General features: G+C 35.9%; 1 protein-coding gene across 2 annotated transcripts in view; it reads right to left on the bottom strand.

Annotated features, from left to right (window-relative positions):
* Positions 1 to 22,912, bottom strand: part of LOC145686173 (lipase member H-like) — a 65,414-nt gene extending 42,502 nt beyond the window's left edge. For both annotated transcript variants that reach the window (XM_081759192.1, XM_081759193.1), the window contains exon 1: positions 22,836 to 22,912. In XM_081759192.1, coding sequence (XP_081615318.1) covers positions 22,836 to 22,893 — 58 coding nt within the window. In that variant the 5' untranslated portion in view covers positions 22,894 to 22,912. The remainder of the gene's footprint in view (positions 1 to 22,835) is intronic.
* Between the last annotated feature and the right edge of the window lie 5,052 nt (positions 22,913 to 27,964).

The following is a 27,964-nucleotide window of genomic DNA, read 5'->3' as shown; positions in this document are numbered from 1 at the left end:
GAAGCACAAGAAAGTGACGCATATTGTCAGAGTTTGAAGAATAAATTGATAAAGAATTTACCTAATTCGCGATATATAAAGAGACATAATTCGGTAATATTTGTTCAGAATGTAAAACGAGGAAGCTGGCTGTTAGTTGTTCCCCAAGTAATGGCAAATGAATTAGTTCAAAGAATTCATCGAAAGGGGCACCTTGGCCAGAAGAAATGTTTGGCATTCTGTAGATCTGTATTTTATTGGAGAACATTGAAAAGGGATATGATACGTTGTATCCGAAACTGTTTGGATTGTGCAATGAACAAATTTCCAAATAGACAAATTCATCGAGAAACTTATCATTTAACAGCTAACTTCCCACATGATAAATTATGTATGGATATAGAGGGAAAACTGCCTCAAAGTAATGGATTCTATTACATTCTTTCTATTGTTGATGTATATTCCAGATTTGTGTGTTTCTTTCCCTTGCGTAAGGCTACGGCTGGAGAAATAATCAGGACTTTAGAAAAATTTTACTTTTACTTATTTCCCTATCCAAATACAATTGTTACTGATCAGGGCTCACAATTTGTTTCTAATGCCTGGAAAAAGTACTGTCACAGCCGGAAGATCAAACATTGCCTTACAACGCCCTATAATCCCCGAGGAAATGGAATCATAGAGCGAAATCATAGAGAGCTAAATAGAATTATACGAACATATTGCGGCGAGAATCAGAACAAGTGGAGTCGTATGCTAAAAATGGTTCAGGATATCCTAAACCATTCAGTCAATACTACAACACAGTCGACCCCAGCCGAACTATTTCTGTCACAGTCAGCTGTGGACAATTTCAAACGGCGCCTATTGCTGGCCAGAAGAACTGTTTCCTGTAGATATTCACGACAGAATTTTAGCTCTACAAAATCCTGTTTTACCGAAATCGAAATCCAATAAATTAGATACTAAGAAAACTGATGTGAACCTAAAGCCAGGTGACTTGGTGATGAGAAAAACACATCATTTATCATCGACTATTAAAAGTGAAACAGCCAAATACTTGCCGTGTTACGTTGGACCGTACAGAGTTGAGAAAGTATTACGAAACTGTGCCGTTTTAACCACCTTGGATAATCGACCAATTGGTACACAGAATTTTCGGAACCTCAAGCACTACAACTGCTCACCTGAGGAAAAATTAAGGCTGTTGAATAAGTATCAAGTAGAGAAGCAGACAGCGGAATCTAATGTAGAGGGGGCTGTTAATTGCACTTTCAAAAACACCATCACGCCAGAAACCTTTGGTATACCAAGAGATCCTACCTCAACATTGAACGATTTACAATACCAAGTATCTTTTGTCATAGAGGAGGACAATGATAAGGGAAGTAATGAGTTATCAATGGAATCTTATTGTTACCCGTCCCCTACGATTCAAGGTAGTATTGGTGGTATTTCCTTGACTTGTGTATTAGACACCGGAGCGGAAGTAAACGTATTGAGTGAAAGAATTTGGCGTCAAATACTAGCAAAATTACCAACTGCTAAATTACGACCGTACTCACATATGACTAGGAACATTTGCAGGTGCTGAACATTTTCATGTAAAAGGCCTACAAGTCGTAAACTTAAGAATACAAGAGAATTTGTTCGAAACTCCCTTGTTTGTTGTAAAGAACGCTAAACCTGACTTATTATTGGGGAGCCCGTTCCTCAATAAATTCCAATGCATTATTAATAGTGAAAAACGAGAACTCAGCTTGAAGAACAATAATGAAGAACGTATCACTATCGATATATCTAAGCCAAATTTTTTACAGGTTTCATTGCCAAATATTGACCTTGCTGAGGTGGAAGCATATTTTATCTGCTCACTGAAAGAAGACAACCCGCCTAAAGAAGTGAAGGATCCCGAGCCTAATGTTACTGAAACGGAAATTGAGACGATTATAAATAATCGAGAAGATCTAGATGAAACGACAAAAGGACGGTTGATATCTCTTTTAAAACGACACCGGCTAATGTTTACTGAATACCCTCGAAGAATTAGGACCGAACCTTATCGTATCCAACTTACGGATGAAGAACCTATCGTTGGAAAACTTTATAGCGTACCTCATGCAATGAGATCTGAGTTCGAAGCTGAATTGGCAAAATGGGTACAACATGGTATAGCGGAAGAAATCTCCTCACCATACCGTAATCCCATGCATTGCGTAAGAAAGTCTTCGGGTGGAGTTAGGCCGGTATCGGATTTGCGTGATCTGAACAAGAAAGTAATAGCACCAAAAGTACAAGTGGAACCGATATTTGAAATTCTAGCGAGAGCGAAATATTTTTCATCATTTGATTGTACTGCTGGATATTATGGACTCGCATTACATCCGGACTCCTATAAATATACCAGTTTTGTTTACTTGGGAAGACAGTATTGTCTTAAAGTACTACCGATGGGTCTACGTTCTTCTCCCGCTGTTTTCCAAAATATGATGAACAAATTCTTCAATATGTCAACTAGAGCATTTGTTACAGTATATCTAGACGATGTTTTATGTTTCTCACCAGATCTAGAAACACACCTACGCCATCTTGAGGAAGTATTACATATTTTTGATTCTGCTCACTTCTCTTTAAATTTCAAAAAATGTAAATTCCTTTTAACTGAAATTAAGTTTCTAGGACATATTGTCAGTGGAACTCAAGTGAAAGTTGATACCAAAATGACCGACGCTATACGTTGCTTCCCAATTCCTAAAAGTAGAAAACAATTGAAGTCGTTCTTAGGCATACTAGGATGGATTCATCGTCACATCCCTAATTATGCTGAATTAACTGCACCTTTCTACAAATTGCTTAAGAAGGACACACCGTTCAAATTCACAGATGAATTATTAAATCAATTCGATTTATTAAGAAAGCTAGCTACTACTCCTCCGGCATTAGGACAACCAAATTTTTCTTTGCCTTTCCATATATTCAGTGACGCCTGCAAGGAGAATCTCGCTGGCTATCTATGTCAATATCCTGAAGGAGAGGATGAAATATCTACTGGCATATGCCAGCAGGCGATTAAAGCTGCATGAACTTTCAATGTCCATATTCCAGCTTGAACTACTGTCAATCTTATTCCTGTGCGAACGATTCACATCTTATATTCTGGGAAGAACCACTATCATTCATTGCGATAATCACGCTGCGACTTATGCGTTCTTAAAAAACCTTGATTCTCGGACTACAAGAATAGTACTTAAATTACAGAGATATGATTTAAAATTTGAGCATATATCGGGTAAAGAAAACTTTGTTGCCGATACTCTGAGTCGTTATCCTCCTGAATCTGAAGAGATATCTTCAAAGCATCTTACTATTAACGAAGTGAAACATCTTCAGAATGACAAAAGACCAAATATGGAGACCGAGGATGATGTTGACTTATAAATAAATGGCGTTATATACTTACATGGAAAATTTTATTAAATGATAAAATTTTAATTCCGACGGCGGGTGAAGTTGTAGTGATCCGCTACAGCTGACACTACAATTAATATTATTAGTTATGTTAATACGTCCAATTTATTTTAATCTGTGTTATTACTTTGATAGTTGTTTGTTCATTATTTTTTAAAATATGTGTTTAAAGTTACGATTTTTACGAATGTAAAATCAAAAAGCGAAATGGAACAAATTTGCACCTCAAAAAGTAGAAGTTTTGATATAAAATAAACAAACGAATGTAGAGTTATACCAAAAACTAATGTACGGGAAAAGAGGCTGCATATTTTAACTAGTGCATAAAATATTTTTAAAAAATTGTTGATTGCAACCACAATTCTATAATATTACGAAAAGAATCAACGTAAGGTATTATTTATTATTACTTTTAAAATATATATATTTCAATTTAGATTTTGGAGAGAAGATGATAATTAAAATGCAAAATCACTAAAAAAGCAGATTCGGAGGGTGGAAACCTTTCCCCCTCATAATATATTAGCCACTCAGAATGAAAGATCTATAATTATAGCATTTACCTATCAACAAAATTCTCAGTACAGTTTGGCATTTTCTGTTACAATCAACGTTTTGGTAATTGATTCATATACAAAGAAAATTAGGATCATGACTGAACTGACGTAGTTTATGGCATACTTTATTAGAGTAATCATTATGATTTATGTGGCTTCACAGGTATATAATGGATAAAATAGCAGCAACTGTAGTATGAAATATTTCTGATTTCTTCTGTAGACGCCGTACTTGTGATTTCCTCTGTGTTGACATCTTAGCGTTCCTGGCTAATTCAAATATATTCAGTATATAATTAGTAATCTCGTGTTACATCGATGTATGCATAGATGTGTATGTGTTGTATAAAGTAGAGTGAGAAATATAAATGGTATGGAATTTATAAAGTATTGAATAAATAATAATTACGAATATAGAAAATGAATGATGAATATAGTAAATGAATAATTAAATAAAATAATAAGAAAAATAAAAACTGCGTAAATAATGACGAAACGATAATATTAATAGCAATGCTTACGTCTGAATGATTACACGGTTGATCCAGTCTAATGCCAGGCATCTAAATGAGGAAACGAGTAACATAAAAAATGCGCTTATAACATCTGAAGTATTATAAGTGAAGTCCGAAACTGAAGACATCACTATTATTACCAGTCTATTAATGCGATTGTCCACTATTATGTGTGCCATTGTGACGTTATCACTAAATTTTGCAAGTGCTACGAATATTGATGAATGTTGTTGTGATGCTATTGTCAAATGCTATTTACTTACCAAAATTTAGTAAAAGACGTCATGTTATTTATCTTTTGACCTATTGATTTTCTTTGTTCCATGCTAAATGTAAAATTTCGTCATATGATTTTAATCTATCAATAATATAATATCACAGTGAAGTTTGTTGTCAAGATTATTTCGAAATTATTAATTTTGTGTTTAGAGTGTAGTACTGCGTTCGCAGAATGTGCCAACGATAATATATAAGTATGTATGGTCTAATCGAAATTCAAGTTCACGTGAGACATTTATCCCCGCAACAACGAATTTGGATTGTTTCTTTTTTTTTTAATTTTCCGTAGCGATTGCTGCGGTGGCGACTAAGAACACTGGGCCAAATTAGATTAGTTTCACCTTAAGTCCACGCTATGGACAGGTAAACTGGAAGAAAATGAAATGTCAACGTTGCGCGAACAACACAAAATTTAGTTTTAGTACAATCTTTTCGAAATTCATGGTTTATTTTCGAGGTTTAATATTATTATCGGCATCAACCACTAATTAAATGACTTTTTGTGTTGTAGAGAAGCGAAACAAGATCTGGTTTATCAATTTAAAGCAGAATTTTCAAAAAAAGCCCAAAATTTCCCAAGCAAAAAAGCGAAGGAGAAAAAACCGAGTTTTTTCCAAAAAAGACGTTTTTTTTCCGAGCCCTTGCATCTCTACGTTCATGTATACATAGTTTTTCTTTTAATTAATTTAACAAGAAAGAACGAATATTTATATAAGCAAAATCTTACCTTGTAAGTTCAACATCAGACAAATAAAACAGTACATTTTATTGTTGTAACTAGTGAGACATTTATATTTTGTATACCAGTGTAAAACTACAATATTTCCATTTTAAAGATTTCGTCTTGGTATACGATAGCGTTTTCCTATTGGTTATTAAATGTTTACTTAAATGACAACAGTTGTACGACGTAAAGTAATCTATTATTATTATTATTATTATTATTATTATTATTATTATTATTATTATTATTATTATTAATAATAATAATAATAATAATAATAATAATAATAATAATAATAATATAACAAATATTTACATGAGGAAAACAGGCAATATGTATTAGTGAAATATTCCCATTTAGCTCCACTACAAATATTTTGAAGTGCAGTTCATATTTTCTTCTGGCTGGAATTTGCAGAGGGGTTGAGGGGAATTTACTCCGCATATGCTATTTTCATTTCCTGCGTATTTGAAACTGGAGGGCGGGAAAAATAAATTACATTCTTACAGTTAGCTTTCAAAATTCTTGGATAAGCGTTTGTTACTTGCATCTCCCATTTTGAAGTAAGTACAATACTGCATTTAATTAATGCATCACGTGATAATGACTTCATTAGAAATGTTAATTCTCACTTAATTATCATTAGAAGGAACTTAATTTGAATCAACGCAAGAATTTAATATTGTATTCTATGCAATGGCATGTTTAAGAGGGTGGCTTCCGGGTTTCCAAAATTTTATTGCAGCTTTTTATTGTTTTATATATATTGCAGAATTTTCACATTTCCAGGAATAAAGTTAGTAAAGGCCCTCCCGAAGCAAAACCGTAAATTACCCACTGATTCTATGAAATGAAAAACTCAATTACAATTATACACAAATATTTTATCCCGTACGGTATCGTTTGATAAATTTATACATACCGGTATGTTTAATGTATCAGACTTATATTCTACAAGCTAGTATTATGGACCATGCCGCATGTAGGAAAAAAAAGAACAGCTACTCTGAATAACTCCTGACAGTATATACATAAATTTAATAAGTTATCACTAATAGAGATAAATAATTCTACACAGAAACTTAAGGAAATTATTTTATAGCATATTAGCATTGAAAGAAGACTTCAACGCTAAAACTAAACTCAAAGAGGCGAGCCTTCAGACATTCCCGAGAATGCGTGCAATCTCCAGCAATAATAACTTCCTGAGCAGCATAGCCTGTAAGTGTGTCTAGCGAGCTGGTGAGGCTCAGACGGAAGGGTCTCCAAGTGTTTCCAACCTACTATTTTGTTACCGAAAAAACGGAAATGCTGAAGTATTGACTTTATTTTATAAGAAACCAACGGTAAAGAAAATATATAGTAGAAAACAGGGTAGTCCCGGCCTCAGAGCCTCATAGTACGCTTCGCCACTGTTTATGTGTGAAATACCAATTAAACTATAAGGTGTTTCCAGAAAATTTTATCTGAAAAAAAAATCACTCCCAAAAGTAAACTATCTATCTTCTATTTTTCATGAGAAATAATTTATGCCACAAATAGGGCTTCTAGTGAATATTTGTTTATAAAATAACAACAAAATCGTATGAAAGTTGTCAAAAAAAACAGCCCCAAGAATTATCTCTTGTCGGGACTTTACGTTACTGGACAGTTGCTGTACAATGACAAACCAGTTGTTCTAGGACATAAGTGGCGCTATTCAAAAGTTTCCTTTGGACAGGGGGACATTTGGGGTATACAGCATGCAAAGTGTGTTGAAAGCATTAAGGTGTCTTTCATGCACGTTTACGATAATTTAACTAAATCTTAGAGCACATTAGCAATAATAATGAGATATCGAACACTCAATATTAAACAATATTGAGTACTGAGGTGGAAGTTAACTGTTTGAAGTGTGTTACTGCTAAGGTTATTGGTTTTCAGTAATTCACACATGAAACTTTAAGAAAAATCGGGAAATTGGTGCCAACTGTCAACACACGTCAAAGTCACAATGTTTGAGTTGTGATTCTTCTGGAAGTCAGACATACGTTACCAATAAAAGGAGAATTAAGTCAACTTTCGTAAGGTAAGAGAGCACAGTGTCTCATTGGTAGTGTGTTCACCTCTGGTGCTAGGGGGATCCTGGTTCGACTACAGATCAAGTGACTGTATGGTAGACATCATATATGTGGGTTTTGGGGATTCTCCCGTTTCCTCCCAATTCTCATTCCACAATTTCTATTATTATTAATTACTTTAATCATCCGTCTCTTTTATCCTAGACGCCATAATCGTCAGACGTAAAACTAGAAATTTGATTTTTTTTTTAGAAAGGTACGTACACAAATAGTATATTGCCTATTACTTGACGTGAAAACGAAAAGCTAGTGCTAAGGGTGTGAATATATATAACCTCTGTCATGGTTGAAAGTACGGCACAAGATGAGGTATGTTTATAGTTTTTTTTTTTTCATATACCTAAACATCAGTGTACGTCAAAGACGTTGAAATAATACTTTTAACCAACAGCCACGAAAAAACACTTCTTGAGAGCACTGGCATACCCAAGGAGAGAGTTTCTGGATTTTAACCCGTCTTGAGGAAGACATTATGTAAAAATAAGCATTTACTAGATTATAATATTATACAAATACCTGAAATTGTATTAACTTGAAAGTTTAAACTCCCCTTGATGAACTTCTGTATACGCTCCTGGTTGAGAAGTTACTTCACTTGTTATCCAGATTTCCACTAACGCCATGGACGTGCGTCGTGCTGTGTGTATGTACACTCATGTCCAAAATTCTTGTCGCATGTCTATAAATATGTTGCTGCAGGAATATAATTTGATAACGAATTCGCCCGATATTTCTTATAATGTTAGTATGTGTATCGGCAAAGACATGTACAAAGACAAATTTCATGTCAAAAGAGCAGTAAATAAGAACAATAAAACAAAAATAAAACTTCCGTGTCCCTTTAGCAACATTTTGTTTTACTCATTATAATTTTCGTATTTATGATTCTTTTCCTATGAAATTTACTACAAACATACATTTCCCGATTATACATATAGTATCAGTTTTAAAAGTACCTTGCAAAATCATTATCAAATTATATTCTTACAAGAAGACAGTTATAGATTTGCGACGATCATTTTGGACATGAGTGTACATATACTGCAGAAAGTAATGTCAAACATGATTACAATTCTGATAAAGACTTCGCACGATAGGATTAGTTCTCAGGATGCGTGAAATGACGCCATGAGTTATTACTGTGAAGATCGACAGGATTATCATATGCTCGTACAAAAGCTTGTGCAAATCGTTTTCGTGATGATCCACATCACCCCAGTTCGATCCACTTCATCCTCAGTTTTGTTATGAAGGGATTTTGTATATCTCGGACCATACAGGATTTCACGGCTTTTAACCTAGGCTCGTATGAATTTTATCCTTTGAGACTATTTCGTACCTGTTCTCAACCGAAAACACTAGAAAATATCCTTTCTGAACTGGAGAATAAGAAGTTATTTTGAACAGTACCGCAAATATCTCACTGCCATAAATGCTGCAAGCAAGTACCTCAATTGTCAATATCACAAGTATCGCCCTTCCGAATAAACTACCCCTCGTGGATATTTTCATAAGAAGTGATTTACACAATACTGTGCAGTCGCCCCTTGTCGGTCTGAGAGCTCAGATAGTGCGCTTATAAGTAACGTAATTGGGGATGTCAGAACCGACAAGTTGCGCCCAGGATTTTACATACATTGAACTTAACAATACGTAAGGCACGGGATCAGACCTGGGTTGCATTTTTAAAAAATCAAACGTATGTAAAAGGTAACAGATTGTGATGTCGATGGGCTTGAAGGAGTGAGAAGGGAGCAACTTTTAGGACAGGTTAACCTACTTGCACTTACTTGTAGATTTGGATGTTGCCTTCTTGACGATTCTTCCAGTGGGCTGACGTCCGTCCATCTCTCTTTTTGGCTGGCTGGTCGTCCAAGTAGTCGAAGATTAAGAGTTAGCGAGAGCCGGACAGGAAAACCAATTTTACAAAGATCGTAAGTTCAGTCACAGTCGAAACTACTCTTTAGTAAACAATTCATCGTCGTTAACAGCTATGTAACGTAAGTTGATACAAATGTGCTCTTTAGGACAGAGCAAGGCTAAATTTGTCGTAAAATTGAAAATGAATCTCGCGGTCTACATCTTAACTCGTTTCTAATTCCATATCGACTGCCCCTTCCAAAAGTCTCTCAATCGTTTTTGTTTAGCGTCCCTTCCGGGTTCATATCCTCAGTCATAAACTATATTTTCCGTCGTGATGAAAAAGTGCGTGCTCGTAGATTAACCAAGATAAGGTGATGGTAGGAATGCGGATGGGGAAGCAATCTGTTGTTTTTATTAATTGAGAAATTACAAGTGTAAGAAGGAAATAACAGACAGCAATAAGACTTCCTAATAGGAAAGGCAAATGAACTTAGAAAAAAATCGAAAAGTAATTTAACATTTAATGATTGATTATCCTTTTCACTGTAATGATTTTTAAAATAAAATGTCCCATAGTTCAAAATAAAATATTTTCTCATGTGTCTAAATACACATATCTTCACAATACTATGCAGTTATTAATGATTTTTTTTAATGAAATATGAACAAAAGCACCTCAATTTTTTTTTAGATAATCGTCCGAAAAGAAACTCACCACAAGAGTAAACTATCCTTGATGGGTCTTTGCAGGACAAATGACTTACTCTTTAAGGTAAAGTTATTAATAAAACATTGATTTATGTAATATGAAAAAATCACATAATTATCCGTTCTTACAAAAATCGTCCGAAAAGAAATTCTTCCGTAAATTACAACTTTTCCATTTTTCTCAGAGAAATTATTTATACCACAATATAGAGCTGCTAATGAAATATTGATGTATGGAATATAAACAAAATAGTTCGAACCGCTTTCAACAATATCGCAATTTTTCACCTCAGTAAACTACCCTTGTCTGTGGGGGTGGGGGTAGGAAAAATAGTCAAACAAAAAAATCTTACAAAATCTTAAATTTAAAATATTTCGTTAATACGTTGAACGGAATGGCCTCTAAGCAAGTGTACATACATTTGGTTGAACGAACGGGCGGACGTTCAAAATCACTTTGCGGCATGTAGGGGCAGATCCGTGAGATCCGTGGAAATATCGATTTCATTTTTTAAAAACTAATCACCATGATTTCTTCTCTTCTATCGTCATTCAAAAGTAAAAATGAAATATTTAGTTTAAAGTCTCACAGGATTTTCCCTTTAGAGTGGTGTTCTTACAAGGGAACATTCCGATTTGGTGAATTCACTTGCTGAAAATGATTGCTAGGACTGGATTCAGGACCAAAAGAAACAGAGAAAAAGAGGATGTTTAGTGGTAGACCATATACAGGGTGGGAGATAAATGAGGGTAAAGTGCGAAGATAGAACGTAGAAAATGTCTAGAAATACCATTGAGGTCAAATGTTGAATATGAAAAATGCATGTAAAACTCCACAGAATAGATTTAATGTGAATCATGGAGGATATCTGAAAACAGTGACGACGCCAGCTTTAAGTTCTTAGGGGGGCAAAGAAGGGGCAGATACATCTTTGGGGGGGCGGCTATTTGCCATACCAAAAATGACATATTTATTACGTTTGACTTATTTTACATTACATTGTGTAATTTCGTTGCTGTTTATATATTAGACCTATATGATTATAAATTAAAGTCATTTCAAGTAAAATTTGTAACTAACAAATAAGTAACGTCTGCACATGAAATATTTTTCAATGAAACTTTTGAAGCCTAAACATAAATTGAATTACTTTCACATATGCTACAAGTAACACATTCGTCTAGTACTATATGCTACGTATCTCTCTCTCTCTCTCTCTCTCTCTATATATATATATATATATATATATATATATATATATATATATATATATATATATATATATATATATATATATATATATATATATATAGGGAGAGAGAGAGAATTTACGAGGAGCTACTGAAAATGTCCTAGTCCAATCCAGAAGGAATGTAGGTACTAGGTAGAAAAATGAAACCGTAGTTTAGAAAAACATATCTCTGTATGTACAAATACAAATTTTCATATTAATAATGAAATTATCATTGTTTCTTAGGCCTCTGAAGTGATTATGTGTGCCCAAACAGATAATTTCACGAACATCCAGATCCTAACTGTTATAACATTTTTGCTCCACCAAGGAAAGTCACCGAAGTATATTAATTAGGAAATCAGTGAAACACCACGGGCCTCTCCTCCGTTATATACAGTGATGAAGAAGTAAATGGCTTAGTATAAACGTGGCGATTTCTCAACAAATTATGCTTTACATCCAGGATGATTAAAAGCAATGACTCTTCCCGAAATCACGGATGTAATTTGTGTCATTATTCTTGAAAATTGCAGCATTTCAGCCAGTGGTGGATATAGCCCGGGGCCGGAGGGCCTAGGCCACCCCAGTTTTTGAGTGACAAAAATAATTTAAGCTATTATTATATAGTTTTTAAAGTGTGTAGTGTGTTTGCACGATATACATATTATAGTCTGAGGTCTGGCTGCACCCCGCTTTCTCAGTTTTTACCTTCTCAGCAAATTTTTTTCAGAGATTCTGGGCATTTCTTTGGAACCCGTCGATGGCATAATTCAGAATGGCTTGGGTATGCTCAAGTTCTCGACATAATGGGTTCCCAAAATATCTGACAGGAGAATAAAAGAGTGACGGCATTAAGAGAAGTCTTCTTCTAATTTGAACGTAATGCTGATCAATTTCGCTGACGAATAGTAACCATAGATGAAATATTGTTGTACCACTATGATCCGGAATCGAAACAACAGTCAATGGAGTAATAACACTCATTTCTCCATCGCCCCAAGAAGTTCAAGACTCAGAAGTAGGTTGAGAAACTGTTTGCAACATTCTTCTGGGATAAGTATGGAGTCGTACTCATAGACTCCCTCCGCAACGGTCAGATATTGAATCCAGAATCTCTACATTACTTACAAAACTGAAAGAAAAATTCAAAGTTCAACGCCGCGGAAAATAAAAAGAAAGGAATTCTGTTCCTTCAGGAGAATACACCTGTCCATCAAGCCCCTGCGAACACAACTGACATTGCATAATCTAGGATTTCAATGTCTAGATCATCATTCTTATTCCGCAGATTTAGCTCCGTCTAACTATTACGTGTACTTATTTCCCAAACTTAAATAACACTTGAAAGGACGCCATTTTAGATCTGATAGGGGTAGTGCTACGAACAGTGGTGCGAGGAAATCTTCAGATTTTTAAAATTTTCTGCAAAAACTGGAGCACTGTACAAGGTAGTATATTGACTCGCGGGGGAAGTGTAGAAAAAGTAAAACTTCACAATTCCACGTGCACTCCTTCTGGTTGGGCTACGAATTTTTCAGCAGTTCCTAGTCAATATGGTAGACATCACGTCAGTACTTTGAAACAAAATAAGTAAGGGAGCACTAGTATAAACCAATTACTAACTAAAGATCAGCACTCTGACAATACGTTTTATCTATTGGGAATCAATTTAATTCCATAAATGTATTATTATCATTTGAAGGAAGGGAAAACACAACTCTTTTTATCCCCTTCAAAAATTAAGCCCTGGTAGTTGCAAACTTAGCTGTTATAAGCACATCCTCTGAATATTGAAAGTCGAGAATAATGTTTCAGAAAAAAGAAGTATAGAACCTTTAAATAAAACAAAATATCAAACTGAAAACTTCAAACCTGGATAAATACAAACAAGTTACGTAACTAGTTTTACCTTTCTGTTGTTTCCAATCGAAGTTGATCCAATGAGAAGAAAACAAGTCGACCAAATCTACTATTGTTCGCTAGACACAATAATTAAAAATCATAAGAAAGAAGTATAACTAAAATTTACCTCAAAAGGCGCTAAATAGGAAAACAGAAATATGCGTGGATACCCAGACGCTGAAAGAAGAAAACTTGAGGACTAATCTGCCACATTGTAAATACATGGAAAGTAGGCTACAATTTGACAATGAGATTGGTTATGACACTGATATAAAATACTACATATAGAATGTTTAAAGATTGTAAGAGTCTGGGGGGGCAGTCTAGCCCCCCCTCGCCCCCCTTGCCCCCCCTCTGGCGTCGTCACTGTCTGAAAAGCCGCCATGTTGGAATTAGCTCGGGAAGAATATACGGAAAAAGGGTTATGTGACGTATGGCTCTTCACGCACACCCTCTATTGAAACCAATTATTACGGACTTGATCGAAATTTTTATAATTTCGAAAATCAGACTGCAATAAAATTTATTAACAATGCCACCTTGGAAAAACCAAGTAACATAAATAAGTATAGTTACATACTTGAAGAAGGACACCAAAAACCCAAACAATTATATAACAAAAACATTATGTTTGTGAAAAATGTGAAAGCAGTGTTTTCCCGCATACGTCACGAAAACTATTATTTCATTGTCTAGAATACACTGGTTCTAAAGGACATGAGAAAGAAAAATAACAAATGAGGCGCATATAAAAACTTATGGTTCCTAGACCAGGGTATTCAATTCTATTCAGTAATTGAGACTCGGTCGCGCTCGGTCGTAGTCTCGTCTCGTCTTGACTCGCTTTACTAAGTCGGACAATATCGGATAGGTGGTACAATTACATTGACCACTGCAGAAACGCGAACATATTGTTGTCGTTCCTGAGTGGCATCGATGGATCTGCAAATATAAGTTGCATATTACTGTACATGGTTTTCTATCACACTCTTACATATGATTATGGCAGGATAGCACATATCAATTGAATCCTCATAACCGTAGGTTATGATAATCCCGGATCGATTACCTCTTCAATTTTTCTTCCAATTATTCTTATAAGTATTTCAATGGTTCAGTCAGCTTAATTTATTACCATTATTTCAATTATTGCAATTAATTTTAATTATTGCAAAGGTTACAATGACAACACGTGTCTGAAGTTGGCCCCCCCACCTCTTCCAAATTACACCAAACATTGAACATCGTTAGTGCACGTCAGTGCACTCAGAACTAACGTTAGTGCTATCAGCGTTTACGAGATATTGAAGATTGTTGATGGGGGGGCCAACTTCATATGAAGTTAGCCCCCCCACCCATCTTTATGCAGACAGATTTTCACAAAACTTAGCGCATCGTTAGTGCATAGTTAGTGCACTTAAACACACTAAGCACTACCGTTAGTGCTACCATATTTTGGGATTTATTCAAGATACTTGGTGGGGGGGGCCAACTTCAGAAATATCAAATTCTATACAAATAGAGGTAGAAACATAGAGTTAACGGCAATCGTTAGTGCACTTAAATGCACTAAGCACTAACGTTAGCATTACCATATTTTGGGATTTATTCAAGATTTTTGATGGGGGGCCAACTTCAGAAATATCAAAGTCCATACAAATAGAGGTAGAAACATAGAGTTAACGGCAATCGTTAGTGCATCGTTAGTGCACCTAAACGCACTAAGCACTAACGTTAGTGCTACTATATTTTGGGATTTATTCAAGATATTTGGTGGGGGGCAACTTCAGAAATATCAAATTCTATACAATTAGACGTAGAAACATAGAGTTAACGACAATCGTTATTGCATATTTAGTGCACTTAAATGCACTAAGCACTAATGTTAGCATTACCATATTTTGGGATTTATTCAAGATTTTTGATGGGGGGCCAACTTCAGAAATATCAAAGTCCATACAAACCTTTAGTGCTTTCTAGAAGCACTAACGATCCACTAACGAATGGCATTAATTTTTTTTTTTTTTACTGCTTGAAGTTCACCGTGCCCTCCAAAGATATTGTACTTGTTGCACCTACACTAATGAAGTACTAACGTTAGGGGTTGGTGCACTAAGAACCACTAACAATTGCACTAGAATATATTATTAGTGCTGTTGAATTTGACGGAAATTTGATGCAATGTAAAATTTCCCATAAATTTATTATGAGAGTTTCGTGACATGTAATTGGCCATAACTAAACTAATAGTGAAGTACTAACTAAACTGTTAGTGTTTTCTAGAAGCACTAGCAATGCACTAACGAATGGCACTCAGTTTTTAGTTAGTGCTTGAAGTGGGGGCGCTAAGTTCACTCTGGCCTCAAAAGGTATTTTAATTGTAGCACCTATACTAATGAAGCACTAACCTTAGGTGTAGATGCACTAAGAAACACTAACGATTGCTCTAGAAGAGATCATTAGTGATTTTGAATTGGCGGAAATTCGATTCAATAAAAAATTTGCCATAAATTTCTTGAGTCTCGTGTGGCCATAACTATACTAATAGTGAGGCACTAACGAAATTGTTAGTGCTTTATACAAGCACTAACGAATGGCACAATTTTTTCCGTTAGTGCTTAAATTATGGGTGAGAAATTCAGGCTGACTTCCCCAAAGGTCTTTTTTTACTTGTAACACCTACTCTAATGAAACACTAACCTTAGGTGTTTGTGCTCTAAGAAGCACTTAAGATGCACTAACAATTGCACTAACAGATGTATTAGTGCTTTTGAATGCGATGGGAATTTGATACAATGAATCATTCCCCATTTGTTTCTTATGGGAGTTTTGTGACTTATAATTGGCCATATCCACACTAATGGTGAAACACTAACAAAACTACTTGTATCTTCTAGAGGTACTAACAATGCACTAACGAATAAAACTAATTTTTTCGTTAGTGCTTGTAGTGGGGGCTAAGTTCACGCTAATTTCGAAAGTTTTCTTTACTTGTAACATTAGTGCTTCCTAGTTCACCTACCCTAAGTTTAGTGCTTCATTGGTGTAGGTGCTACAAGTAAGAAAACACCTTTGCGGGCCAGCGTGAACTTGGTTCCCACTTCAAGCACTAACGAAAAGTATGTCCATTCGTTAATGTATCGTTAGCGCTTCTGCAAAACACCCATAGTTCCGTTAATACTTAACTATTGATGTAGATATGGCCAATTATATGCCACAAAGTCTCATAAGAAATTCATGGGGAATTTTTCATTGCGTCAAATTTCCGCCAAAATCAAAAGCACTAATGACCTCTTCTACTGAAATCGTTAGTGCTTCATAGTGCACTAACACCTAACGTTAGTTCTTCATTAATGTAGGTCCTACAAGTAGAAAAACCTTTGGAAGCCTTTATGAACTTGGCGCCCCCACTTCAACCAATAACGAAAAAAATTAGAGCCGTTCGGTAGTGCATCATCCGTGCTTCTAGAAAATACTTTTAGTTTTGTTAGTGCTTTACTATTAGTGTAGTTATGGCCAGTTACATCTCAGGAAACTCACATAAGAAATTTAAGGGGAGTTTTTCACTGTGTCAAATTTCTGCCAAATTAAATAGCACTAATGATTACTTCTAGTACAATCCTTAATGCATCGTTAGTGCTTCTTTGTGCACCAATCCTTAACGTTAGTACTTACTTAGTGTAGGCGCTACAAGTAAAGTGGATCTTTGGTGGTCACTATGAATTTACGCCATTTCAAGCACTAACAAAGTAATTAGTGCATTCGTTAGTGCTTCCTGAAAATACTGACACTTTTTATGGAATTTGATATTTCTGAAGTTGGCCTCCACCAAAAATTTTGAATAAATCACAAAATGTGGTAGCAGTAACGTTAGTGCGTAGTACATTTAAGTGCACTAATCACGTTCTAACGATTGCCGTTAACCCCATGCTTCTACCTCTATTTGTATAGAATTTGATATTTCTGAAGTTGCCCCCCACCGAAAATCTGGATTAAATTCCAAAATATGGTAGCACTAACGTTAGTACTTAATGTGTTTAAGTGCACTAACGATTGCCGTTAACTCCATGTTTCTACCTCTAATTGTATAGAATTTGATATTTCTGAAGTTGGCCCCCCACCAAATATCTTGAATAAATCCCAAAATATGGTAGCACTAACGTTAGTGCTTAATACGTTTAGGTGCATTAACGATGCACTAACGATTGCCGTTAACTCTATGTTTCTACCTCTATTTGTATAGAATTTGATATTTCTGAAGTTGGCCCCCCACCAAAAATCTTGAATAAATCCCAAAATATGGTATCACTAACGTTAGTGGTTAGTGCGTTTAAGTGCACTAACGATGCACTAACGATTACCGTTAACTCTATGTTTCTACCTCTATTTGTATAGAATTTGATATTTCTGAAGTTGGCCCCCCACCAAATATCTTGAATAAATCCCAAAATATGGTAGCACTAACGTTAGTGCTTAGTGCGTTTAAGTGCACTAACGATGCACTAACGATTGCCGTTAACTCTATGTTTCTACCTCTATTTGTATAGAATTTGATATTTCTGAAGTTGGCCCCTCCACCAAATATCTTGAATAAATCCCAAAATATGGTAGCACTAACGGTAGTGCTTAGTGTGTTTAAGTGCACTAACGATGCGCTAAGTTTTGTGAAAATCTGTCTGCATAAAGATGGGTGGGGGGGCAAACTTCATATGAAGTTGGTCCCCCCACCAATAATCTTCAATATCTCGTAAACGCTGATAGCACTAACGTTAGTTCTGAGTGCACTAACTTGCACTAACGATGCACTAACGATGTGCAATGTTTGGTGTAATTTGGAAGAGGGGGGGGCAACTTCATGCACGTAATGACAACTGTTATATTGCTTTGTCGCAAACACACTACTTATGAGTATTCTATGTGATTGGCCAAGGCATTGAATTTCAATGTGTCATTTATTGTTCATTTACATCTCATAGTATATTTGAGTTCTCTAACTCGCGAGTATTTTACTCACTGTGGATGACCCATATACTTATTAACAGATGTATTTGGATTAGAATAGCCCTGTGAGGGATTCATCCACAAGATATTGTAGTTATCATAATAAAATGAGATAGCCTAGAGCAATTACTGTGTAGTTATTGTGTCTACTCATAAGTAACTCTGTATCTCTGATCTCTTTGCGTATAAGTTTCCACTGTAATACTGAGGTAATCAATGGATACGGATAAAATATTATTAGCTATCTTTTAACAACATTAATTATCAGTTTCTCTGTCTGTATCCGTGATACAATATTGGCCAATACACTTTCAGGCCTGTTTAATTGCAACTGTTATGGAACTAAAGAACGATGTGGTTGATACAAAAATGGAGACAACAGTGGATACATTTAAAAAACAATAAAGATGGACAATCGGGCTCGTCACAGCTGTCTCCGGTATTGAAATTGAAGCAGGAGTCGATAGCTGTCATGAATCCGCCAAGTGCTGTTTGCAAATATCCAGTTCTGTAGAAAGCATAATTTTTTATCTAACCATAACTTGAAACCTTTGTGCTGTAAACTGGAAGTGAGTGAGTGATTGCAAGTTAATGATGTTGCCCGTTGTCATATTTTGAAGTCAGATGACAGAAAAACGGTGTCTGTTATATATTTTACGAAATTCTTATACAGACGGAAGAACACATCCAACGATTGTATGAGTGATTGTATCCCTGCCATCAGGGATAAGGATTCGGGTAAGTTTAACTTTTTCTGGTTTCTGCACCAACTTTTCATCTTTATTGGTTCTCCATGAGAAGCACCAGTTTTATCTGCTCTATAGAAGGCCAGAAAACGTTAGTCATGAACTTTTTCAGGTTGTCTTTGGTCATATTTGCACTTTTATTAGCATGTAAACGAATATTAGACGGATCGGGACGTTTGTTGGCTGGAAAGAGGCCTCATTCACTTTTTTTCATTCATTCACGTCATCTTTACGACAGTATTGCTACATTTCCATAGCGTGGAGCGTCTCCTGTTACAGACGTCTCAAACTATATTGGCCACTATTGATTTCAATAGACGGTGTGCGTCAAGAGCTATATGTCACATGACCCCTTTCCAATATACTGTATCTTCTTGCGCTAATTCCATCATGGCGGCTTTTCAAATGCCCCCAGTAGCGTAGCCAGGATGTGTGTTTGGGGGAGGGCAAGTGCTGTTATAGGTACATATAGAAAAATTACAAACAAAAAAATATATAAACATAAAAATATATAAAACATTGCAAACATCAAAGTACCAAAGTACATTGTCAGACCTCTTTGGGGGGCCCGGCCCCTCCGGGCCCCCCCTTCCCTACGCCACTGAATGCCCCCATGATTCACATTATACCTATTCAGTGGAGTTCTACGTGCATTCCTCATATCCAACATTTGACCTCAATCTCTCTACTCGTTTCAAAATTAACATGGCATTTCTAGACATTTTCTATGTTCTATCTTCGCACTTTGCCCCCACTTGTTCTATCTCCCACCCTGTGTACGGTGTGTTACTAAACACCTTCTTTTTCTCTGTTTCTTTTGCTGCTGAATCCAGTTAGCAATCATTTTCAGCAATTGAATTCATCAAATCGGAATGGTCCCTTGTCAGTTTTTCAAATCATGACTGGATTTATTAGTCAAGTTTTACGTGCTACTCTAGTCTTGTTCCGTTCAAAAGAAAATTTATATTTTTTATATGACCCTGCGTGGCATAGTCACTAACACTCTCGTCTTTGATACGAGCAGTCCCACGTTCGATTTCCGGTGGAACACTCTGTCAAAAAATGTAAAACTTTCTCAGGCCAGTGATTTAGAGTGAGGTTTTTCCTAGGTTTTCTTCATTCACACCAGGCAAATGCCGGAATGGTCTAGGGCCGTTTCCCCATTCCTTTCTTCCTCCCCAATTCCCTGGGTAGTGTAATCACCGAGTGATGTCATACGTGACGGGTTAACGTGGCCATAGATCTAACCCCTGAGATTTTTAAAGCACACACTAGTATGCTTATATTTTTAAAAGACTAATAATAAACAGTAAATGTCTTCGCCTGTGCGTCGTACAAATAGATGTCTGTAACTGCGCTATCGCTTGCCAGTACAACGAAGTCCTTGGATAGTCATATAATAAATATGGTATGGAGTTTTGGTTGGTTGATGGGCTAACTCAAAAAAAGAAAAAGTTAAATGTTAACAACTGGACCTCTTTATTAAGCACGATTTTAGCCTCTAATGTATAGTAGGCCGAAGGATAGGACGGAACAACTAGTAATACAGGGTGTTGGAAAAGAACTCCTTAGTTTTAAGTATAAATTTAATTAGGAAATGAATGAGAACTTACATCAATGAGTACATATCATGAAAGAGAATTCCTTCAAGTTTTGTTTAATGTTGGTAGACTTCAACATGGGATCCATTTGTGGCCCTGCAAACGTCGAGACGATATTCCACTTCTCGCCACGTATTCATCAACATTTCAGGTGTAACTGTTCCAACCGCCGCGACGATTCTTTCCCGTAAATGACGATTAACTGTTCCACTGATATGAAATGTAGCCTCATCAGAAAAGAGAATCTTTTTTTAAAAAATGATATCATCAATTCTGTGTAGAAAGTCAGCAGCAAATTCATACCTTTCGATTTTATCAGTAGGTTTAATTTCATGTAACAGTTGCAATTTGTAGGCGCGCAACTTAAGTTTTTTTTTTTTTTTTTTTTTTTTTTTTTTGCACAACATAATACACAGTACCTTTAGGCACTCCTAATTGTAGATTACGTCTGGCCAATGACTTCTTCGGGCTCCGAACACAAGAAACACGGATAAACAACATATTCAGAAGTTTTCGGTCTACTTGATGATTTTGCTTTTAAAACACTACCGGTTTCCTTGAAAGACTTTAGCCAATGACGGATAGTTTTTGCTGTAGGTGGTTCACCACCATACTGACGTCTAAAATTACGTTCCATTCTTATAACTGACTCAGTTTGCCAAAAGCCTAATAACACACTGCACTTTCTGTTGCGGAGTACACATTATTGCTCAGTTGCTCTGCACTTCACGCCTGCCTGGACTGAACTGAGGAAACAGAGGGAAAAACAGTACTGGTGCCGTCTCAAGGTCAAGCAGGCCTGCCAACTGCAGGGGAGCCAAACTTGGAGAGTTGATGAATCAAACACGACAAACTAGAATAGTGTATGTCACTTTGTACAGATTCTAGGACACATTGAAACTAGGGAGTTCTTTTTCAAACACACTGTAATTAAGCAAATACTCTTTATTATCATGTTTTAAAATATATACGGTAATATAGGATTGTAGAAATGTAATAAATGAGATAATCATAGGATTTCTTACCTAATCTGAAACTTAATGAAATGAAATGAAAAAAAAAAAAACTAAACTTACAGCCCTTTGGAGATCAGAACCAACAAGCCATCTTGTGGCACTCATGTATTGTGAGCACCCGGTTACCCTTGTTGCTAACTGGCTATCTAGACTGGAGATCGCTGCCTCTTTCTTTCAACTAGAGCCCCTATTATCCTCACGCTGCGTGGACGCCGCAACCCCAGCATCAACTGGTAAGTACAAATGGTCACCCATCTTTTCCCTGACAAGATCCGTCACTATTTGACTTCGCTGATCCCTCGAGAAGCGGTATCCTAGTGCAGTTAGGGGGCGCTATCATTGAAACTTCAAATGATCCTTCACAATATACTACTGTAAGTTGGAACAAGTTTGATTCGGATAAGATGAGTTCGTTACATATCTTTTTGTTTTGAAAAATATGACTCAAAATTTGACCTCGTGTAACTCGGGAACCTAAAGCCTGCACAACATAATGTTTCACATACTTATGTAGCAGGTGAAGGTCTACCAGCACGCCAAGTTTGATCCTGATCGAATGAATTTGACGTATAACTTCGTTTTCGAAAACATGACTCAAGATTTGACCTTCCATAATTCGGGAACCGAAAGCACAACATAATGTTTCACATGTTTATATACTGAGACAAGATTTACCACTATGCCAAGTTTGGCCCTCATCGGATAAGTCAGTGTATGACTCTTTGTTCTCGAAAATATTATTCAAAATTTGACCTCCTCTAACTTGGGAACTGCAAGTCTGCACAATATAGTATTTCACACTGTTATGTATCAGATCAAGGTCAATCAAGTTGCTAAATTTGATCCGATCGCATGAGTTCGGTTGAACTCGTACGATAGAGACTATGTATTCTTGATTTTGCAGAGGAAGATCAAATAATGGACGAAAATCATATTTACCTTTTTTACACTGTTTTCTAATATTTGGAAATTGGGAATGAATTGGGATTTTCTCTATTGATCTTAATATAGTTATTAATTCTAAATATTTAGTAGGTAAACTTTAAATTGCATGTACTGTTTTATATTAATTACAGTTAAGTTTTTAAATTTATGCAATAAAAATATATTCAGGTACTCACTGACGATGCCTAATGAGCAACTCAGAAACAAGAGCACAGGAAAAACTCGTTCTGTCATGTTCACAGATAAATTAACAAATTAGGATTTGTTTCTTATATAAATGAGTGTTATCAATCTTACGTTACAAAAAATTAGTAATCTATCAACACATTGAAGTATATAGGTTTAAGTCGCTATGTTAAACAACTACAAACATAGATTATTCGTAGATAACAAAGCGTTATCATACGATTATCAGAATCAAAGTACTTTGTTTCATGTTGACATGTGCATTTCGCTCCATACGAGTATTATCCCTGATTTCCTCTTCATATACTGGCGATATATATATATTCAAACGAGGCCTTCCACTAAAAATAAATAATGCGTGAAACACAACTTTTAAATACAAACGAAACACTTTCACTCACTGCCATCCAATTTCTTTTTTAAAACAAATATTTTCAAGATTTCGTATAATACGAGTGCAGGCACGTAGCCAGGATTTTGTAATAGGGGTGGTCCGTGACAAAATACTGTGGTTATCACACAAGGAGCTCGATCATTCTAAACTATTTTATTGGCAACATATATTGGGAGGGGGGGCGTGACATGATATACTGTGGTTACACATCAGGGACTAGATCAATCTGAACTATTTTACTGGCAACGTACCCATATTGGTTTGTAAGGACAATAAAGTGAGGATATGTTAGTAAGTATTTTAATAACAAACTATGGTGAAATCTCGAGTAAAAGAATATAAAAATATATTGAAAAAGATAGTCTTTTGAGGTCATTCGAACTCGGTTCTTCTTGTCTTCTTTCTTCTTTTTCTTATCTTCGTTTAATACCGCCAAGGACAGCAACGAGATCCCTTTCGGCAGTAAAGATTCTATAAAATGGATTCAGTTGTAGCGAAACTGAAAATTTCTTTAATAAGTGTAACTGGAATCTATGTAGCCAGGCTCACATTATTGGTGATTGTGGGCATTTCTTAAGTTCTACCTGAGAGTCTATCTGATCGAACCGGTTTATCGATCGTGATTTGTAGTCCATAGGATAAGCATGGAGTCGGAATGCTCCGTTACAATAATATCAATAATATCCACTTTAAACTGGAGACCCCGTTTGCTCCACACAAAGCTTCTCATAAGAAAGAGTAACTAAACGTTTGCTGTAGCTTTATACTTTTAACGCTGATTCTTCTTTTCCTCGTTTCCTTTTTTCATCCTTCCTTAATTTTTTTCATTTCTGGTCCTGAAGGGGGGGTCCGGACCCCCCGGACCCACCCCTTGGCTACGTGCCTGACGAGTGGATCCAGTACTTTTAATTTATTATTTGAAACAATGTGAGTATATGCATTTAATATTTACGTCTAGATAAGTACTCGTGTCATGTTTTGACCTGATTGGGGCCCTGAAATCTGGGTATTTCAAAACTTTCGCTAGATTCGACAGTATCATGGATTCCAAACGAAAAGATGCATGAACATGAAATAGTAGTAAAGGTGATAATTTAAATTGTTTGATTTTGGTACCATTATGTCGTCATTTCACGAACAGTAAGTTGGTTACAAGATGGGAATTCATCAGAAGGTGTTTTAGAATGTTGCTTGATGAATTTAAATTGTTTATTCTAGCGTCCAGGAAATCCCTAAAGTTCACAGATATCAACGTCTGCTCGACGACAATAAATGTAAAATACACAATCAACAGTGAACGAAAAGAACCGTGCCAACTTCAACAAACAGAACTTTTTAATATGTCATCAATGTATGTAATAATAGTGGCATATACAGAATTTTATCAAGCAGGAGTCAAGTACACAATTTCATATTCTTTCAGAATAACCGTATATTACACACACACACACACACACATATATATATATATATATATATATATATATATATATATATATATATATATATATATATATATATATATATATATATATGAGCCGCATGTCAAAAAAGGGCTGACACTTTTTTAAGTAGTGGTTGTCAACACTGATGAAGCTGAGCATGCGCAGGAGCATGATCTAGTATTCTGTGCTTTCAACAGTAATGGAATCAGTGATCCCAGTTTAGCCTATTTTTGGCTAAATTAGCCAATTTGGAGAGGCATTTAGCCATATGAGTCTACGAAATGCTTAAGCCTTAAATATAGCTTATTTTATGCAACTCTTTTGCCATTTTTGGCTTTTTTTTTATTAGGCGTTGAATTAATTCTAAAAATACTTTTTCCTTCGAAAATAAAGTGAGTTTTTTTAATTAGTCTGTTTGTCGTTATATATTATCGTATTAAGGGGGTCGACTACTAACTATTTTTCAAAAGCTAACAATTTTTCTTTTGCTAGTTTTTCGTAAGTGAAAAGAGATAATGAAATGTAATTTACCACAATAATAGATCATCATTTTCTACACCAGAAAATACGAATCGGAAGAATTTTCAGTGTTGCTATCCATAGAAATTACAGTGTGACCAGAATTTGAATTACCCAAAAATCTAGGTTGTGGCAGCGACTAGAAAAATGAACTCAAAGCCAATTGATGACTTATCATGCTGTCTGTGTTCCTTGTTAATTACTTTTTAAATAATATATTTGTATTTTAATTCTACTGTTTATTAAAAAAAATATTTATTTTGTACTCTTTATTACAAAATAAATACAAATATTATTTAAAAGTAGTTAACAAGGAACGCAGACAGTGTGATAATCATCAATTGCCGTTGAGTTCATTTTCTAGTCGCTGCAATAACCTAGATTTTTGGGTAATTCAAATTATGGTCGCACTAATTTCTCTGGATGGCAACACTGAAAATTCTTCCGATTCGTATTTCCGGGTGTAGAATATAACATCAGCTATTACTGAGGGAAGTTACATTTCATTATCTCTTTTCACTTACGAAAAACTTGTAAAAGAAAAATTGTTAGCTTTTGAAAAATATTTAGCAGTCTGCCCCCTTAATTGATTTCTCTAGACAGAGTTTACTTTATTACGGCCTTTGGTTTTCATTCTTCTTCTCGTACACCACCCACAGATTTACAATTACTTAACAATACTTATGGACTCAGAAAGCCTTTTAATGTCGCTCCCGTAATGGCCCCGTTTGCTACTTTTAAATTATTTTAATTTTTGCATTTCATTGTAATAATGATAGTTTTCTAATACAAATTTAGCAAACTGTTCGGTTCTTCAAGCCACACAGATAGTTTTTGTTCATTAAAGGAAACAAATAGGATATTTAATTAGCTTGAAAACTCTCAATGCACTCATGAGGGTTCATGTTGGTGTACGGAGAAATAATAAGTGTTTGTAAGGACTGTGACCTGCCGATAGAAGTACTACTGAAAGCTGGGACAATGGCAGTCTATAGTGGCGTAACTAAAAGCTTGGGGGCCCTCCCGCTGACAGCGTGGGGTGGGACCCCTTCTCTACGTCCTATTTCATGATTTGGGGCCCCTGATGGCTTGGGGCCCTCCCGCATTGTGGGGTCTGCGGGGCCCTTATTTACGCCCCTGGCAGTCTACACAAACACAACCAATCCATAATCCAACGATGGTGCATCCAGTTCCAGCGCCTAAGCTAGCTGCGACATCAGGCCTAGCAGCGACAACATCGATGATGACTTATTTCAATTCAACTGATAATATGGCTGTTGACTTTCACAAATCAGATGAGTTGTTGATGGATTTTCTTGTAATTCAAAGTCATATATATTGCTTGTTAGTCTTCAGCTAATAAAATTTAACATTTCAAATTTTACTGTAACTCACTTATAATCCCACACACAAAGAAGGGGTTTAAAATCTACAATGTGAGTTGTAGGTTAGCAGTTCAAAATCTAGCCATTTTTTGAGTAAAAAAGCTTATTTCTGAAGCCCATCTAGCCTATTTTCTTCAGAGGTTGTTGGCAACACTGGATGGAATCATCCATCGGGTATTGTTGAGTTGAGTTGATTGTGAGTTTAACATCCATTTCAGCAGCGAGGCTGTATGACACGGGACCTACTGATTAACGTGGAATCCGAATCACATGAGCTCCCGCCAGACCATCGGGAATTGTGTGACATTTACGACCGATAGTAATGAATGAATGGTGCAGAGTTTCGGAAAAGGCGTTCAAATGTTCATGACCACTGGAGGGATGAGGAGGACTGTTCCCCTCTAATAATCCGATTTGAAATGTGTTTTGGGGGTGAAATGTGATGATTTGTGTCCGATTGCCACAAAGGAAAGTGAGATGAAATTGATGCCCCCACAATATACTTCAAATCTGCCGCCTCCCAATGTTCAAGACAACTCTGCTCCCCTGATCCTCCATAGTATTGTTTTTCAACTTCATAAATATTCTGAACATCGCTTAAAAAAATTATGGGAACAATCTTACCCGTCCCCCCAATGTTGAAGATAGATTTACCTCGCTGTCCATGACGATACACAATCAAAAAAGCGAAGAAATTCAAACAAACCCAATCAGTTCACGAAATCATAGAAACCGTGTTTTGGAGTCAAAAGGTGTGATTCTTGTGGAATTTTTGGAAGCAGGACGACCAATTACAGCAGATGTGTATTGCCAAACACTGAATAATTTGCGACATGCCATCCAAAATCGGTTGAGTGGAATGCTATACTCTGGAATTTTTCTGATCCATGACAATGCCCATCCATACACAGCTGCTCGTACTGTTGAGATAACTCAAAAGATTTTGATGGGAACTATTCATCATTGTCCTCACAGCCCCGACATTGCCTCCTGCAACTTCTATTATTTTCTTCACCTGAAAAAGTAGCTTGTATCGATGCGTTCCAACAACAGTAAAGTGCTGAAGACATCAGTTCTGGACTGGCTGCACTCTCAGGCGGCAGATTTTTATACAGAGAATATACGGAAGCTTGTATAGCTCTACCAGAAATATCTGGAGGTCCATGGTGACTACTTCGAAAAATAGCCTAGGTATGTACTTTTATATGAGTCACAGTAAATTCCTTCTCCAATCATTTTCTTGTATTTTTTTATGTCGTCTCTTTTTTTAATGCTCTTTGTATATCTTAATACACCCTGTTTCAAAAAGAATATACGTATTTCGAATGCATATATTTATTAAACTTTAAGACATACGAATATGAAATTTTACACAC

Source organism: Thermobia domestica, chromosome 5, assembly GCF_964235325.1.
Source record: "Thermobia domestica chromosome 5, izTheDome1.hap1.1, whole genome shotgun sequence".
Taxonomy (NCBI): Eukaryota; Metazoa; Arthropoda; class Insecta; order Zygentoma; family Lepismatidae; genus Thermobia; species Thermobia domestica.
The sequence above is the reverse complement of the archived record's forward strand: the minus strand, read 5'-3'. Positions and strand labels throughout refer to the sequence as shown.